This window comes from Pongo abelii, chromosome 16 (assembly GCF_028885655.2).
Source record: "Pongo abelii isolate AG06213 chromosome 16, NHGRI_mPonAbe1-v2.0_pri, whole genome shotgun sequence".
Lineage (NCBI taxonomy): Eukaryota > Metazoa > Chordata > Mammalia > Primates > Hominidae > Pongo > Pongo abelii.
In genome coordinates, this window is record NC_072001.2 from 62,341,895 (window position 1) to 62,361,170 (window position 19,276).

A 19,276-nucleotide genomic window follows, 5' to 3' on the forward strand; every position below is an offset into this window, starting at 1 on the left:
ATTGAAACATAAAGAACAACTCAAGAACGTCAAGCATTTTCAATAGTCGATCTTCACTTCTCACATTTCCTTTAGTAAACATTAAAATGCAGAAAAACTGGCAACAATTTTAAGCCTTTTAAGTGCAGACTCAAATGTCTCTGCTTTGCAGTCAGGATGCATTATTGATAGAACTCTTTGCAAACCAGGACTTCCTCTAGGAAGAGCAGAGGTTTTAGACACCACGTGCATGACTACAGCATGTCAAAGGGACAATATTATAGACTAAAATAGATAAATACTGGCTGCATCTTTACTTTGTGAAATGCCAGGAGAATAACCGGGCATCATCTTTGCCCTTTGCACAGCCTGAATCAAGTGATATAAACATACAAAACCTTATTCTGAAACAGTGAAAACAATGTGAGCACTCAGCATCTGTTCAGACTTTCAGATAGCTCTTCTAAAGCCAGGAATAAAGCCACAAGTTCACTTTTTATTTTTATTTTTTTAATAGAGATGGGGTCTCCCTGTGTTGCCCAGGATGGTCTGGAACTCCTGGGCTCAAGCAATCCTCCTGCCTCAGCCTCCCAAAGTGCTGGGATTACACACGTGAGCCACTGCACCCAGCATAAAGCCACAATTTAACTGTGGACACTGTAATATCACTTAGAAATGTCCAAAGCAGCCAATAAAGGATACAAAAATGTAGTCATCCATGTATCTCTTCTTCAGATTCTCCACGATGGAGTTCTCTGTAATCTTGGACAGTAGCACCATGTCGTCCACACCACTGTGCTTGACATTGTGGCTTTGCCAGTGATACTGGTAGGCACCTTTGCTTCCCTGGGAAGATAAAACACACAATTACTAGGATAGTTTATTTTCCCCTGTAGTAACAAAGAGAAAATGCTGTTAATTTCCCAAATATTCTTCAAATAAAATGTAGCAGAAAGAGCAGTGCAGAGAAAGATTCTGCAATCAATAAGATGAGGATTCAAGTTCCAGCTTTGCTACCGACAGACCCATTTCACAACGTTGCTGGAAGGATTAAATAAAATAACATGTGTGAAGTGGTAAGCAGTATCAGGAATACAGCACAACACATGCTCAATAGTCTCGGATGAGACTATCCTTCAACCATACTGTTGTACTGAATTTGTCAGTGAAAATAAGCAACGACATAGAAACTTTCTAGTCTCGTTTTGCAAATTACATGACAGAATCCAGAAGTGGAAAGAATATGTATCACACAAAGGCTATGTCACACGGTCATAATTTCTCAAGTCATCTAAATTACTTTCCCTTCATAAACTTATCACTGTCATACGTGTAATACTGGCTTGCCATATTCAAAAGATAGGCTACATTTTTATGACTGATTACTGCTCTAATAACGAGCATGTGGACAGGACAGACGAAACGAGATCACGGAACACACCCAGGAGAGGAGGGCCTCATCCCCGCATGGCCCCCTTGGGTAGATGAAGCTGTGGCCCTCATCTACGTCTGGGATTTTTCAGCTTCACACCAGGGGCGGCCTCTGAACACTCTGTGGACTGCAGGGCTTCCTTTCATTTGGCATTTCTGTAGTGAGGTCCCCCATGTGTTCAGCTATGTGCCAAGTTCTTATGGCACACTTGGGGAGCTTAAAGTCCTATGAAGACACCTAGATAATGATGGGACAAAGTGACTCATGAGCACTTGGGGAGCTGAGCACTTGGGCAGTTCAAAGTCCCTTGAAGGACACCTAGATAATGATGGAACAAAGTGATTCATGCGTCAATAACAGTCAACATAAACACACACAAAATGGGTGTTCCAGGAGTGGAGGGTAGGCCACTTTGTCCTGGGAGAGGCAGAAGAAATGACTTCCCAGAAAAGGAGCCATTTGAAGTAGGTCTAAGATATTTAGAATTTGCTGGAGGAGACCAGAGGAGGAAGGACATTCATTATAATCTACACTTATCAGCAAAAAAGCTAATAAATATGAAGTAATGGCAAATATTACATGACAATATTGGAAGATCCTCCCTTACCTTCAAATGCTTGCATTCTACTGGGAGTGTCGCCAATGGGTAAGTGCAGTGGGCACTGAACTGGGTGAGACTCGCCCCTGCTCCCTCCCTGCTCACTGCTTGGGGGACTTCGAATGAAGGAGAGAAAAATTCTAAATAAGGGTATCTAGAAAGGCCAACTGCTCAGACATCAAAACTAGGATGAAAAAAGGGAAAAGGAGGCTTTTTGAGAGGAGAAGATGAGAAGAAACAAGATGGAAGCCATTTCAAATTTTATTTTAAAAATTCATTAAATGGTTTACTTTTTTTTCTATGGGAAACACAGATCCTTTGCTAAGAGCAAGTTCTAAGAAGCTCTGGGAAAAGCCATCTTTTAAAACCAGCCAAGAAGGAACTACCACAGGAAAAGTGTACAGTGTCATGGGCTCCTGCTCTGGAAAGGGATTCTGGAAGGCTTGCCACCCATGCTGTCTTGCAGAAGGAAACTCTTTATATCTGGCATTCTCAGAACCACACGCAGCATCAATTCTACAAAATTACCTCAGACCTCACCACTCCTTCTTCCTCTTGTGGCAAAGCAGAAAGAGAAAAAAAGAACTGGCCACAGCATGACTCACTAGATTTCCATCGAATGCCCATGGTCTACTTCCAGCCAGATAATTCCCAGTGATTCCTGCTCCCCTCACCTCCCCACCTTTTCCAGCTTTCTGGGCACCTACGGTTACTCTGCACAGAAAACTAGGGTCCCAGAGTAACCAACCTGCAGATTGGTTGGTTGGTTTTTAACCCCCATAGACATCTAAAAATGGAAGCAGAGTTGAACAAAACACAAGGGCTGTTAATAAGTACTTATTCAACTTCTATAAAGGACAAGAAACAGAGAAGCTCTGTGTCATGGTGTGTATGTTTGTATTGATCCAAAGAAACTGCCTTCCTAGCGTAACCCAAGTTTGTCTCAGTATCAAACCCATCGGTCTTTCCCTGTCTCAGTGCACAGAGACACATTCCTGACTGCCCCACCTCAGAGGCTGTTTCCTCCTTTTTCTCATGGTAGTTATTTCCTAGCAGAAAAGCACTCACAGTAGAGTTCATTGATTCTCATAGTTCCAAATATCACTCGACACTGAAGATTCCTAGCCCCAGTCTCTAATGCTCGAAGAGGACTCATTTTCCAGTCTGCTATCTATAACAAGGCGACAGTGGTTACAATACGCAAAGGAATTAGTTATTTGATTTGTGGAGGGTGTTCTACTTACTACTGCAAGCAATCCTAGGAGAGAGGGGTTAACATTCCCATGCCACATAGGAGGAAAATGAGATCTCCCAACTAGTAACTAGCAAAAGCCAAGATGTGAACCAAAGATTCGATGACTATGGACGCATCCAAACGTGGTTTCTTCACAGTCTCATACATGAATGACTGACTGATTGGATATTTCTACCCATTAACATGACAACGGAATGACAGACTGTCTCCAAAACCAAATGTATCATTAAAAAGACATACAATTTTTATTCATGACCACCTCCTCTTAGCATTAAAGACTAAAAGACCAAAGTTATTTTTGATTTGATACGTTTTTTATATCCCATAGGTCACATATCAGTTTCTGTCTCTCTCTCTCTCCCTCTCCCTCTCTCTTTCTTCCGCCCTCCCTCCCTGTCTCCCTTCCCCGTCTCTCCCTCCCTCTGCCAGGCAATTATAGTTACATATGTGAACTCATTCAACCTTCACAACCATCCCTCCATACTATGTATTACTATCTCTATTTTACTGCTGAAAAAACTGTAAACTGCCCAGGGTTTTCTAATGATAACTTCTGTCTTTAGTGACCACTCCTCACTATGGGTTTCTTCTCCCCACTCCCCTAAAAACCCATCCAGATGAGGCAAAGGGAGAGAGGAAAGAACCTGGAGGTGGGAGCAACTCAGAGCCTTTGGGAGAACCTGACCTGCCCAGATCATCAAGGTCAAGGTGGATCAATGAAAGCTGGGCTAGGGCTGAGCTGGGAAGCTTTAGCAGAGGGTGATATGGTTATCAGGAAAGCTGGAAACCAAACACGGATGTGCAGGCCCTCAGCCCAGCCTGGGAAGCTGAAAAGTTCCCCACAGTGAAACAAAAACCATATTCTGTTGCTGGGTAGGGGACAACAGAATTTAGTACTAGTGTGACTTGTCCAGAGGCACATGGCCTCTGCACACAGCCGCTGAATCCCAGGAGTTACGTGGGCGGTGTGGCGGGGCATTGTTACCACGCACTATCCTACGCTCTAGGGACCAGAGGCTGAAAGTTGTTCTAAGACACTAACTACACAGCCCTAGAATTGTGAGAATACGCATCAGGGCTCTGGAGCAACTAACCCTTCGCACCTGTTTTGCCCCTCATTTCTTCCTCTACCCCTGCTGAGAGGCAGGGGCAGGTTTGCCTGCCATGTGTGCTGGGAGAGGGGCAGCAGAGATGGTTCCTCATCAGTGTGAGGGCAGCCATTCTCTTCAGAGGGCAAAGGCATTGTTTATTGGGCTACTACCTCACGACTCTCAGGCGAGCTTCATTTTTAAGTAATTCCCTTTTGCTTCCCCCACTACAAATGGTACCATTTTAAACAGGTGGCTACTCAGCAAGGTATTGCATTTTCCAGCAGCCCCTGGTGAGTGGAGCACACAGCACAAAGGGAGGAGGGCAGTGGCGGGCGTGCCAGCTACGACATGAACGTAATAATAACAATAATGAAAAAGTTACTCTTATCCCTGACACTTCCTACAAATTATGACGGAGAAATTTCCATTAGATAGAGATTGAGTGCAGACACTCTCAGATCCACATTCGGTTTCTAAGGATGACGTAGTTTATTAAAAAGCAGTTGATTCATGTGCAAGTTCTGGAAAGTAGGGTACGCCCCTATCCACATAATAGCCTGGTTTGTTGCTAACATTTAAGAGGTGGAACCCAAACACCAGAGTCCCTCGCACAGAGGAAGAACTTGGCCTTGAGGCTGGGAACCTCAGCTGGGTGATTCCCTGACTGATTTTTTTAAAGGTGGAACCTCACTGACTGGTGTCTGTTTACCAGGGCGGGGACCACGAAGAGCAAAGGTGAGTCAGCATACACAGGAAGGATTATTCTCTCCTCAAAGTCCACCTTCATTGCCCAGGAGACAGCCCCAGGGTAGGCCTGGCCCCACACAGCAGCCAGTGTTCTGCGAACACTTCATTAGTGTCCGAGGGAGCACTGTTCTTCGATTCATCTGGGAGAAAGGAGGAGTTACCCATATACTAGGTAACTACCATCTTCAAATGCCTTCAAATGCCCAGAAAAGGGAGACAATTAAATGTGTTGTGTAAATACAACAAGGCCCCCACCCCGTACAGGGCAGTGGGGAGGAGGTGACCATCAATACTCTTACAAACTTCTACAAAGAGTATACTGCACAGTATTTTTAGGTAGCAAATTGGAAATCGGTATTGAAATTTTAGACACACAGACCAATATATAAACATAGCTAACCAAATAAAAATCAAAGTCTGGGCCAGGCACGGTGGCTCATGCCTGTCATCCCAGAACTTTGGGAGGCCAAGGTGGGCGGATCACAAGCTCAAGAGATCAAGACCATCCCAGCCAACATAGTGAAACCCCGTTTCTACTAAAAATACAAAATTTAGCTGGGCATGGTGGCATGCGCCTGTAGTCCCAGCTACTCGGGAGGCTGAGGCAGGAGAATTGCTTGAACCCAGGAGGCGGAGGTTGCAGAATCGGGCCACTGCACTCCAGCCTGGCAACAGAGCAAGACTCCGTCTCAAAAAAAAAAAAAAAAAAAAAAAAAAAAAAAAAAAAAAAAAAAAATCAAAGCCTCATCCTCTTTGAGCCAGCAACTGTATTTTTTAGGAAACTACCTCAAGATACTCCTGCAAAAGATACATGTGCAAGGTTGTTCACTGTAGCAAAGTTTGTAATAGGGAAACAGAAGCATCATTAAGGGACTGATTAGAATACAGAATGCTCTGCAAAGGAGTACTTTGCAGTCATTAAAGGAACTTGCATGTCCTGATATGGAAAGAGCGTCAAGATACTGTTTCATTGAAAGAGTAGTCAATATGTGGAATAAATATAGAATTATTGAATTTGTGTAATTTTTTTAAAACGGCATGTGTGCTATAATTGTTTTGTTGGTACTTTTGGGGAGAAGACCTGGAGTTTTAGGAGAAATGTAACTTTTATTTTCCATTGTAGACCTCTCTGTACAGTTTACATTTTTTAATTATAAGCATGTGTTAGTAAAATCTTAAAATAAATAGAAACATCAATATAATTGAGCATTTTCTGGTTTGCTGTTGGGCACTGACCAGGCTCTCCAAGTCAAAAGCCAGGACTGTCCTAAGACTGGATTCTATGCTAAGTCCAGGTTTGAAAGGTAATTGGAAGATGCTGTCTGGACAATAAGATAGTATCATGTCTGGGCCATTTAGTTGGCCCATGAGCACAACAGGACAGCAGATCTGATTACAGAAAATCCGGGACTAGAATGCCTCCAGTGTTATAAGTAGATCACCCTGAGAAGCAGATAAACCATATTCTTACGGTGAACAACGGACAATGGGTAATACTCTGGCCTGCAATCAAACTGAGCTTGTTTTGTAATGGGATTTTTCTGTCTCTGTGAGTAATAACGGGAAAGGGACTACCTATTACACTTTGGTCTTTTAATTTTAAGACATTCTGGAATTTCACCTTCTACATTTCTGCCATTTTACTGGACTGAAACATTTATTTCCATTGCAAATGATGAAAAATCAACCAAAAATATTTGTCTGTCTGCTACATACAAGGCACTGGGCTTGCAAACTGGTCTACAAACCAGCATTGGGCTTGCACTTTATTTCAACTTTATGAAATTTAAACCCCTAATATTTTGGTGATGGGAAGATGTGTCTCTGAAGCAAATATGTGTGTGCTGGACTTCAGTGCACAGAGTACAATATGAGGAAAAAGTGTTTCTGAAACAGTGCATGGAGGACAGGGTAGTCAGTAGCCAACAAACCACTCTCATCCCCTTACACCCCTAGATAATTGGAACATTTACTGAAACCAGAAATACGTGCCAATGCTTTTTACATAATTATCTCATTTAATTCTCACAACACTTGCAAGACACAAGTATTATAATTTCTGCACTATTTTACAAATGGAGAAACTGAAGCCTGAGGTCACAATGTACCACGTTGCCTTTGCTTGGAGTGGGTGTTAAAGTGTACTGAGGGGTTGGCATATGAGGCTCGGGGCAGGGAATACTCAATGAATATGGAGTATGTGCTTATTCATAAAGTTTCATCCATTTAAATATATGTGACCATACCACAGATTCATTATTTGTGTAGCATTTTCACATACGTGGTCTCCTTTCATCCCTGAGACTTGACACAGGGATTTCTGACTTCCTTTTCTCTGCTCTTTCTGCTATACCAAAGCTCACTTCCAATATCATCGTTAAGTCCAAGTGGAGACAATGGCTCCAGGTCTACTGTGTGTCCAGTGATCTCTTAGTCGGTAGCGCCTGGAATCAACCTTCCTAGAAGAGTTGGCCCCCACTGGAGAAGTGTTCCACCACTAGAGCAAACATATAATGTATCATTCAGCCCAGGACACTTTTGATGCAGAAGAGAGTGTTGTTAATAATAAAGCTGGAGGAACAGGCATAAACTTGGACTGTCTCAGGCTGCTAGGTTGTATCTGTGACCAACTTGATCTGAAAAAAAGCCAAGGACAACTCTCAAAGACTAGCCCTCCCAGCCAAGACCCTGTGCCACTTAGCCATAGGGTGTCACACAAATCATTCAACCTCTCGAAGCCTGTCCCCTCCTCAGCAAAAAGGGGTTCATAACACTACACTGCCCCCTGGGCCACTGGGAAGATCAAATAAGACTGACCATCAAACCACCCCCAATCCTTTTAGGGGTAGTGTTGGTTTTACATGATGACATGATCCAGTGCATGGAAGGTGCACACCAAGCTAGCAACATTGGTTGAGTGGGTTAAAAGGGGGAGGAAAAAAAAGGTTTGTTAAAAATAACAAGGGATGGTAAGGAGCCCCAATTTTGTTTTGATTGAACATATGATAGTATTTATATGCACTATCGCTGTACAATAATACAGTTGTTAAAATGTTGTGGTTGTTTATCTCTAAGTGTACTTTCTGTATGGTTTTATTTTTCTGAGTATGTATATATAAAATATACACACATAGAGCTGTTTTCACTGTGAAAAAAATTAGATCAAATAAGATAATGGATGTGAAAGTGTTGCTAAGCAGAATGAAATATATAAATGTCTGACACTGTTTTCCATATTTTTTATTATTTCATGTCAACTCAGTCTCCAATTCTTTTTGTTTATTCCAGCTTGCAGATACAGCAAACTTTTTTTTAACAATAGGCTCCCAGAAAGAAGAGACACAACAGCTTTCTTTTACTTTCTCTGCCTGAAATGTCAATCTCAAAAGGATCATTTTCTATATCAATGAACAGTTCAAAGATAAGATGTTGTAAATGAACAGTTAATGTATTCCATCAACTCTAAGATGCATTTTTTTTCACATTTTCACATTCTGAAATTAGGATGTCTTATATAATCAGCTGGGCGCTGCAGCTCATGCCTGTAATCCCAGCACTTTGGGAGGCCAAGGTGGGCAGATCACTTGAGGTCAGGAGTTCAAGACCAGCCTGGTCAACATTGTGAAACCCCGTCCCTGCTAAAAATACAAAATTAGCTGGACGTGGTCTCAGCTACTCCAGAGGCTGAGTCAGGAGAATTGCTTGAACCTGGGAGGCAGAGGTTGCAGTGAGCTGAGATCGTGCCATTGCACTCTAGCCTGAGCAACAAGAGCGAAAGTCCATCTCCAAAAAAAAAAAAAAAAAAAAAAAAGGATGTCTTATAATTAATGATGTGTTATAGCTTAACTGGCAGTGTTTTTTTATTTTTCAATACTGTAAATAAAATAATGATGCTCCTTTTATAACCAGTAGCATCTTAGGTGTGATGAATTATGGCACATGACATTTACTAAGGGCCAGGTACTCTTCAAATATCACTGTTTAATATCATCACAGATGAAAAAATATTATAAAAATTTTGATTATTCGGGAAGCATTGTACCAAATACTAATCTCACGTCAGGAACTGTGTAGTGGCTTTACTGGTGAGGTTGATGATCACCCAGTTTTAGAGGTTTTTTTGTGGAAATTTTTGTAGCTGCCACCCCCTCCCCCATCCCCACCTCCAACCCACTACAGGATGAGGACACGGGTCCTGGATGACAAGCTGCCCAAGAGAAGCCACCCATCACCAGACCACAGCTCTCAAAGCAAGGTCTTCACGTAATTTCCTCTTTGCTTTGTAAAGACATGTTCAAGTTTGTATCTCTTTCAGTCTACAGGTTCTTTCAATATTAACCCCATTTGAAGCAGAAAGGTGTCCCACCCTCCATGCGATATGTCTGCCCTGGGATTACTATGATGTCTGACTTTCCCCATGACTTTTCCTTTTTTTTTCTTTTTTCTTTTTTTTTTTTTTTTTTTTTTTTTTTGAGAAAGATTCTCGCTCTGTCACCTAGGCTGGAGTGCAATGGCGTGATCTTGGCTCACTGCAACCTCCACCTCCCTGGTTCAAGCGATTCTCCTGCCTCAGTCTCCCGAATATCTGGGACTACAGGCGTGCGCTACCACACCCAGCTTATTTTTGTATTTTCAGTAGAGACAGGGTTTCACTATGTTGGCCAGGCTGGTCTCAAACTCCTGACCTCAGGTGATCTGCCCGCCTTGGCCTCCCAGAGGGTTAGGATTACAGGCGTGAGCCACCGCGCCCGGCCCCCATGACTTTTCTGACATACACCACACCATATTGCAATCTTTCCTAAACCTCAGTCATTTTCAACTATTTTAACAAGTTTCCTATATCCACGTTCCACAGCACTTGCTTCGAATTTTTCTATAAACTGTCCTTAATCATTTTGATTAAACCTACACAACAATCTTCATAAAATCCACCAGTTTGGTGTGCTAGTTTTGTTTCTTCAACGTGTAAAAATAGCTACGAAGACAAATGTTGTAAGCCAGGCGCGGTGGCTCATGCCTGTAATCCCAGGGCTTTGGGAAGCAAAGGTGGGAGGATTGCTTGAGCCCAGGAGTTCAAGGCTGCAGTAAGCTATGATTGCACCACTGCACTCCAGCCTGGTGACAAAGCAAGACCCTGTTTAAAAAAAAAAAAGGAAAAGAAAAAGACAAATATTGTAAAGTACACCAACGTGGGGTTGTACATACCGATGTTAAGGTCTACCTTGGTGCCATGTTCCACACCTGGAGACAAACTGGCATTCCCTATTGGGCCTTTTCTTGTCAATTTCAAGTCTAGCCATAGGGAATTTAAACAACTTCTGTTCTATTTCCCAAATGCATTTTACTCTGCTGTGGAAAATCTCGCATGGTAAGACCAGATTTCCCTTTCAGTTTGCACATGAGAGCCTAGGTTTTGTTCTCACAAGTAGAACCTACCCTGTGTTCGTGTTCTGAATTCCCTGCACTTTCCATCAGGGCTCCCAAGCCCCCTGCTCTATCTAGACCTCCTACCTCAGAAAACCCTCCCAGCCACAGGTGGGACATGTCAGTAGTCCCCAGGGTCAGGGCTTGTCTTGAGGCTGAGCAGGAAATTCTCTTGGGCACCTGCTTTTTATTCTTTCTCTCTCAGGAAGTGCTTCCTGTAAGCATTACCAGAATGGTTCTGTCCTCTTTCCCTCACAAACTCCAGGAACCCTAGAATGGTGGCTCCTATCTCTGATCCTCACCAAAAGCCCCTTTGAAGACTGGGTGTGGTGGCTCATGCCTATAATCCCAGCAGTTTGGGAGGCCAAGGAGGGAGGACTGCTTGAGCCCAGGAGTTAAGAGACCAGCCTGGACAACATAGCGAGACCCCATCTCTACACAAGATCAAAACATTAGCTGGACAGGGTGGCACATGGCTGTGGTCCAGGCTACTCTCGAGAGCTGGAGGCAGGAGGATCGCTTAAGCCCAGGAGGTCGAGGCTGCAGTGAGCCGTGACTGTGTCACTGCACTACAGCCTGGGTGACAGAACAAGACAAAGAAAAGAAAAAAAAAGAGAAGGGAAGGGAATGGGGGAGGGGGAGGGGGAAGGGCAGGGAGGGGAAAGGGGAAAGGGGAAAGGGAAAGGCCTGGGCAGCCCAGGCTCTCTCAGATGCTCAGGGCATCCGTCCTCCAGGGCACGAAAAGGACTCTGGTTGCCCTCATCCCAGGGAGACGGGCAGTCAGAGGACAGTGGCTGCCTTCACAAGCCTGGTCTGGAACCCCTCAAGGTAACTGTGCATGCATGTGAAGTGCAAATCTTAGCGAGGCTTCCCTGACCTGTCCTTGTCCATCTCTAACCCCTGCTTTCTCCGTTTTGAGGTTCCCACACCATTTTCTGTGCATACCATGCTGTGCTTTGTTTCTGTTTTTCCAGAGTGTGTGTGTGAGGTGGGATCTTCAGTACCTACATTTCCACTGTCCCCCAGCTTAGGGTATTCTTCTATGAACTCCTCCTTACCTCAACCCCAAATCTATGCCTACTAAACTCTTACCCAGCACAGGTCAGGCATCATCTTGCTAAGAAGCCTGCTCTAACAGCACTACCTGAGTACCTGGCTCCCCGATTAAACTGACCCCTGGGACCAAGTCTTATTCACCATTCTGCCCCAAGACCTAGTAGAGTGCCATGATGCATGGCATGGGCAGCCCCCAAGTATTTGTTGAATGAATGAAATACATTATTATTATTCTCACATAACAGCTAATTCTTATTACATACCAAGCACTGCTCTAAATATTTTACATATAACTTATCTAATCCTTACAACTTCACGAGGCAGGAAACTGAATGAAGCACAGGGAGGTTAAGTAACTTGCTCAGCTCCCACAGCTGGGCTTCAAACCCAGGCAGTCTGCTCCAAATCTCTGCCCTTAAAACACTGTACCTACTGCCTCTCATAATAAAGTAACAGCAGTTGGAAACAGCAATAATTCTAAAGTTCATAGTAACTGCTTTATTGCATGTTTACTATGTGTCATGTATCAACTTCTTTCATCTGCCCAATGACACCACCAAGTACTTGTATTATCCTTTTTTTACAGAAGAAAAAGAAGTACCACGTGGTAAACAGAATACCTGGTACAAAGCCCTGCAGCTAGGAGCCCACGGAGCAGCCTGGCTCTGCACAGCCTTGCATAAGACAGAGGAAGTTCCGTGCCCTGGAGTCAGCCTTGGGATGATGTCTGCCCCCTGCCATGTCCCCAGCAGGGTGGTGCCTGGGGCATGGGAGTGCCCAATCTGTACTAGCTGGGTGGATAAATTCCAGGCTACATTGGCTCACCTCACAACATGTTTGCTGTAGGTACACAGGGGCACTGTGGCAGCAGCTATTGTGGGGCAAATGGGAGTCCTGGGCCCAGAGTCCGCTCCAAGGAAGAAATAAGTTTCCAAAGCGTTCCTATTTGCCCCCAACTCAGGAGATCAAAGGGAAGAGATATTGCCCCTAAAAACAGTTCTCCTTCTCTTAACCATGTAAGTAGTCCAGTTAAGAGTAACAGACATTTGAGGCTGAATGATTACTATTTTATTTTTATTTTTATTTTTTTGAGACAGGGTCTCACTTTGTCACCCAGGCTAGAGTGCTGTGGCGCAAACATAGCCCACTGCGGCCTCAACCTCCAGGGCTCAATTAATCCTCCCTCCTCAGCTTCCCTAGTAGCCAGGGCTACAGGTGTGCACCACCATACCTGGCTGTGTTTCTCTACCAAAAATAAATTTTTTTTTTTTTTTGTAGAGACAGGGTCCCACTGTGTTGCCCAGGCTGGTCTCAAACTCTTGGGCTTGAGCAATCCTCCTGCCTCAGCCTCCCAAAGTGCTGGGATTATAGGTGTGAGCCACCGTGCCCAGCCTGGATGATTAACTTTTTAAACAGAATAACAGGCTAATCTTCCCCACATCATTAGCGAGGTAAAGACATTTCAAGCTACAGAATAATATGAATCAAATGCTTGAGATTCCTTAATATGACAAATGCTCATTTCACTTCTGCTCTGATTATATTTTAATCAAACAAACGACAAAAGAGTCACACTGATGTTAGTCCCTGTCTTTTCAGCTGTGGCTCTGCTAGCATGCCATATACATCAAGCATTTAACAGTCCCTTAAGAGCGCTTCCACATCACCACTCTTGTTTTTAAGTGCAAAGCTCTTAGACATTCGGTAATAAGATTCAGGAATGTAACTTTTCTTCCTAATCTAGCAACTGATTAAAATCAACAGACTTGGGTACAAGCTCTACCTCTCACATGCCTCTGTGCCTTGGGCAAGGCCAGTTTCACAGAATTTTATTATTTACAGTTTTAAAGCAATCTTGCAAGGTGTGGCGGTTCATGTCCTTAATCTCAGCGGAGGCTAAGACAGAAAGATCACTTAAGGCCAGGAGTTTGAGAACAGCCTGGGCAACATAACAAGACACTGTCTCTTTTTTTTTTTTTTTTTTGAGACGGAGTCTGGCGCTCTGTCACCCAGGCTGGAATGCAGAGGCGCAATCTTGGCTCACTGCAACCTCCGTCCCCCGGCTTCACGCCATTCTCCTGCCTCAGCCCCCGGAGTAGCTGGGCTTACAGAAGGCGCCCGCCACCACGCCCAGCTAATTCTTTATTCTGTATTTTTAGTAGAAAACTCCCGACCTTGAACTCCTGACCTCAAGTGATCCACCCACCTCGGCCTCCTCAAATGCTGGGATTACAGGCGTGAGCCACCACGCCCGACCAGACATTGTCTTTAAAAAAAATAAAAAATAAAATTAATTAATTAATTAGCTGAAATGAATTTTAAAAATAAAAGTGAAAAAAATTTTTAAGCAAAAGAAAATAAAAGAAAAAATTAAGCCAGTCTATTAAATGCATACCAAATTAGTGTGTGCATGGCCATTAAGATTTTTATTAATCACACAGGTCGGCACAAAAGTAATTGAGGTTTTTGCCATTAATGGCACCGGCCTAATAGATTCATAAGTCAAAAATCCTACCAGGCTCTGTGTCCTAATTTGTGGTTTGAAAATGATAGTCTCTGAAGTAGTAGCTGCTCAATACGGAGACTAACTGATACCCGCTCTCCGCATTAGGTAGAAAAGAGTGTGCTCACACAGTTATGTACAAAACAGTATGCTCGATTTGGGGCAGGACAGTGAATAGGAAATAGAAGTCAACATCACCACCTCAAACAGAGCGTTGTGCTCACAAACTGCCAGCAAGACCACAAGCATATTTGCAAAAACATTTGCATGGTTTCTGGTTGCAAAAATGCTGAAAGGATTTGTATGATACTCTGCTCCCAAGTGCACAAAAGTCTCTTTCTACCTGAGCCCAGAGACCCAAAATATGAAGAAAAGCAGCATCAGCACTTCTGATATTCTTTGCTGGTCTGTGACCCCTTCCTTTCCTTGGAGTTGAACCAAAAACACATTATTACCTTCTAATCAAATAACCAACACCCAAAGATACCTGGCTGTGACTACATGTCAATTCTTGAGTTCACCGGAGTTAAAAGGAAAAGGTTTCACGGATTGTTTGTTGGTGTTTGTTAGAGGCTGGTGTGTTTAAGATACAGAAGTAGCTGCTAGCTTTGCACTAAAACAAACAAAAAAAAGCACATTTCAATTATTTTTTATTTATTTTTTAAATTCAGTGCAGCAAAAAGAGAACAAAGGTGGCCAGGCGCGGTGGCTCACACCTGTAATCCCAGCACTTTGGGAGGTCAAGGCGTGTGGATCACCTGAGATCAGGAGTTTGAGATTAGCCTGGCCAACATGGTGAAATCCCGTCTCCACTAAAAATACTAAAAAAAAAAAAAAAAGAGAGAGAGAGAACAAAGATTAACAAAAAGAGAAATAGCTTGAGATGCCGAGGAAGATAAAAAGCAAATGATTTAAATTAAACATGAGGGAAACATTAAAGAAGGGAAGGAAATAAAACAACCCTAGGGATCTAAGTATACAACAAAGAAAAGTTGTTTGATCACAGGGCAAGCAGTATGAATAAATCAAATACCATAAATGCTCTAAAGGAAAAAAAAAATAAGAAAAAAAAGTTTCCTTCCAACTCCCATTCTAAGGAAACCACAGCTCTTTTGCTTAGTATAACTATAGTTCACATGCTAAATAGCTAAATTCAGCTTTTTAAAAATCTGCCTAACACTCCCTAGATTTAAAAATGTAAGTAAACCATTCAGATCCCATTGTTAAGTAAATTTTGTTTGGTGAGTGGATTTGTTTTGAGTGGCTGTGGATAAAGGCAAGGGGTGATTTCATTTTACTGGTCATTTAAAGATTTCATTCTTTTTAAAGAAAAAAATCTATGACAGTTTTACAGGATTTCAAGGCAAATTCATCAATTTTGTTTCAAACACACCCAATGGGTGTTTCCCTTGTCTCCAAATGAAAAGCCTTAATCCACCTTTTCCTACACGTGTTTCTGCAGCACCTTCTGGCTGTGAGTTTGTACAACATTACAGAATTATTATTACTATTTCAACTCCCATGAAATGTACTACGACTGGCAGGCATATGAGTTCTGAAATTTAAAGTGCGTTACTAGAGAAACTAAAACTCATGTTGGCGCAAGGATGGACAACAACGCGAAATGCTACAGATGGCAATGGGAGGCCTAAAACAATGTGCAGTTCCTTTCTATTCTGGTTTGCCCCATTGTGTTCTGAATAGACTGAATCACTGCCTAGCTTCAGGGCCAGCCTCTGAAAGGCCCCATTGTAAGGGCTATGCTTTCCAGAGCAGAGTTAAGGTTGCTGTAGTAACCTTCACTATGAATTTCCTGACCAGTGTGATGAAAATCTCAACTGAACTGCGACAGTACTACAGCTACAAACAAGACCGCGAAATGGGCATGGGTCCACCCATTTAGGGGGTCTTTTCTTATCTGAACATAGCCCACTATCTACTACTTCAGGCATCCACATTGCCAAAGAAGGGACTGAATTTCTACAAGCCAGAGCTTGAGAGGTGACCTTGTTGTATAAAGTGTCGGGGGGATCTATCCCATAGGATTGGAGGTGGCAGGCAAATGGGAGTTTGTAGACAAAGGGGAGGCCTCGGCTCATATGTCCTGTGTACTGGGCTGGGGAAGCCACTTTTCTGGAGTTGAGCAGGGAGGCATGGGGTACCAATGGTCTGAACGCCACAGGTAAGGAATAAGTCTGCACTGAGTGGGAGAAAACAGTTTAGAATTCAGCAAGGCACCCTTTTTATTCTGCTAGGAAAAGAAGGGCAACGGACAATCACCCCAATCTACCAGATGGAAGGCACACTGGCTTAGAATGAAACCCCCTCCCAGTTAAGTTTATTGAGGGTTCACTATCTGCCAAGCAACATTCTAAGCACTTTACTTATACTAATTCATTCAATTGTCCCAACAGTCCATAACGTTGGCATTATTATTAACTTGAGTTCAGCCTGGCCAACATGGTGAAACCCCATCTCTACTAAAAATACAAAAATTAGCCAGGCGTGGTGGCAGGCACCTGTAATCCCAGCTACTTGGGAGACCAAGGCAGGAGAATCGCTTAAACCTGCGAGGCGGAGGTTGCAGTGAGCCAAGATCATACCACTGCACTCCAGCCTGGGTGACAGAGTGAGACTCCCTCTAAAAAAACCAAAATAAAATAAATAATTTTTGTGAAATTAAAAAATATGTATAAAGCTAATGAAATTCAGATGAATCTAAAATATTAAGCCCCTAACATATGCACAGTGTTGTTTTAGGCATCACAGTGAATTCAGAAAAGGTAAATGAAGCCCTCAAAAGTTTTTTCATCTGATTTAGCAAAAACAAAACAAAACAAAACAAAAAATCCTGAAATATGGGCCAGCTGTGGTGGCTCACACCTGTAATCCCAGCACTTTGAGAGGTTGAAGTGGGTGGATCACTTGAGCCTAGGAGTTTGAGACTAGCCTGGGGAACATGGTGAAACCCTGTCTCTACTAAAAATACAAAAGTTAGCCAGGCATGGGTGACGCATGCCTGTGGTCCCTGCTACTTGGGAAGCTGAGGTGGAGAAATGCTTGAGCCTGAGAAGTTAAAGCTGCAGTGAGCCATGATTGTACCACTGCATTCCAGCCTGGGCAACAGAGCAAGACCCTGTCTCAAACAAAACAAAATAACAACAGAAACCCTGACATACATACAGAACTGATACTCAGTTCCCACTGGAAAGAGCGTCTGGCTGGCATTCACGCTGATTGTTCGGTGTTCATGTTGCTAACTATTTAAACATTTTATATCACCCCTGCTTATGTTAAACAACTAGACAAACTGTAACAGTCTGAGATGGTTTGGTGTGAGTTCTATTTCATGATCATGCCCCTTAGAGGTCTCTCAGATTTTCCTGGGCCAGCTGCTTCGAAGGCAGATATCCCTCATTCTCTGAGCTCCAAAATCAGGAACTAAATAGATCTGTATAAAATTTTGATAAATCACCTCTTATCTGGAATCTCACTACTTCCTATTTCAACTAGATTTGGACAAAGGAGCATTCCTTACTCCCAAATGTCCTACCCAAACCCCATTGAAGTTGGAAATAAACAGCTTTGGATAGTGAGGGATAGCTGTGCTTGGTCACGTCATGCCATATACCATAAAATGTCCTGGAAATGCCAGTATCTTTGCCCTCTCGCTTCCAATTGTCAATGGCAGCCACAGAAACTCAGGGGAGAACACAGGCCTTCTTGGCTCCCTTGCCCCTGTCATTCTCAGCCCCCACAGGACTGGTGTTTGACTCTTCCTAACAGCCAGGGTTTCTCTTGCCCTCAGGGGAGCTCCTCCCTCCCAGTCAGTGAGGTTCAAATTCCTTAGCCTAGCTTATAGCCCACTCTCCTTGCCAGTGTTATTTCCCACAATGCCTCATGCTCCTGCCACCAGTCTACCTGGGGCTGTTTGCATGGAACATCCGACCTCTGCATCTTGGTTCACGATGTTCTCACCACCCGGACCAAATATCCTGCATGTTCAATCTATAGTCCATCCTTGAAGACCCAATGCAAATGCTACCTCTTCAAAGCCTGCAAGTTCCCGGATTATCGGTAATCTTGTCTGTCCTCCGACCCCCACTGTTGGCTTATTTATATCTCCTCTCCCTCCCTTTCTCAACTGTAAGTGACCTGAGGATGGGGCATTCCTCATCTCTGAACTCTCCTTGTCCTAATAAAGAGCGATGCACATAAGTGGCTTTATAAATGCCTGTTCAATGAAGTAATGAATGAGACAAATCACTAAAAGTTGAGTCATCCTAGGAGGCTTCAGGGAGATTAGATTTGAGTTAGGACTGAAAAAAGTTTAAGCATTGAACTGGGAAAGAGGAGGGAAAAAAAGGCATTCCTGAGAGGGAAACAAGGAGAGTAAAGGCATGGACGAGGATAACAACATCGCTTGTGTTTGCACTGAGCTTTTCACCACGTGAGAACCCCCTAAAAAGACCAACTGGACTAGAAAGGCGGATTTGTGTTGAGGAAATGGTAGCCTCAGTTAAGTAGGAAAATAGAGCCGACCGAAGGAGGGCCGGGAAGGCAAGGCTGAGTACTTGGCACTACAGACAGGAAACAGGCAGCCAAGATGGAATCTCCATCAGAGGGTGCAGCCCAGGTCATGCAGAAAAACTGTCTTCTTTCCAGAGGGAAAGGGCCCAACTACTGTAGTCAGATCCCCATCCAGTGAGAGAAAATAATGCCACCTTGCATTTGCTTCCAGTGTTTCACAACTTAGCTGTTAATCATCCCAGGAGAGTCCTAAAACAACTCTGCAAGGAGGGCGGAGAGCAGGTATAATTATCTCGGTGTTACAGCGTGGAAAGGTTGGCAAAATTCCCCTTCTCCTTTGGAGGACCCCAAAGGAGTAGTAGAGACGGGGAAGGACTGACGTGCAAATTTCCGGTCTGGCTCATCTGCTTTGGAGAACTTACCTCTGTGTATCTGTCTAGTGTAACAATGGCTATGTCACTTACTGTGGGGTTATTATTAAGCTGAGCTGTGAGTTGCTCTGTGTGCTCAATCTCGCCTACTTAGACCTAAAGAGGGGGCAGGAGGAGGGAACCAGCACCAGCAGTGGAGCTACACTGCTTTTAATCTAGAGACAGGGAAAAAACAAACAGCTCTTTAAAAACACAATTTCTAAGCATACTAAAAGGTAGCAATTCCAGCC

General features: G+C 43.5%; 1 protein-coding gene across 1 annotated transcript in view; it reads right to left on the bottom strand.

The window, feature by feature from the left end:
• MYO1E (myosin IE) overlaps positions 1 to 19,276 on the bottom strand; it is a 233,980-nt gene that overhangs the window by 137,948 nt on the left and 76,756 nt on the right. The window contains exon 2 of the mRNA XM_024232358.3: positions 682 to 825. Within this exon, the coding sequence (XP_024088126.1) occupies positions 682 to 825 (144 nt within the window). The remainder of the gene's footprint in view (positions 1 to 681; positions 826 to 19,276) is intronic.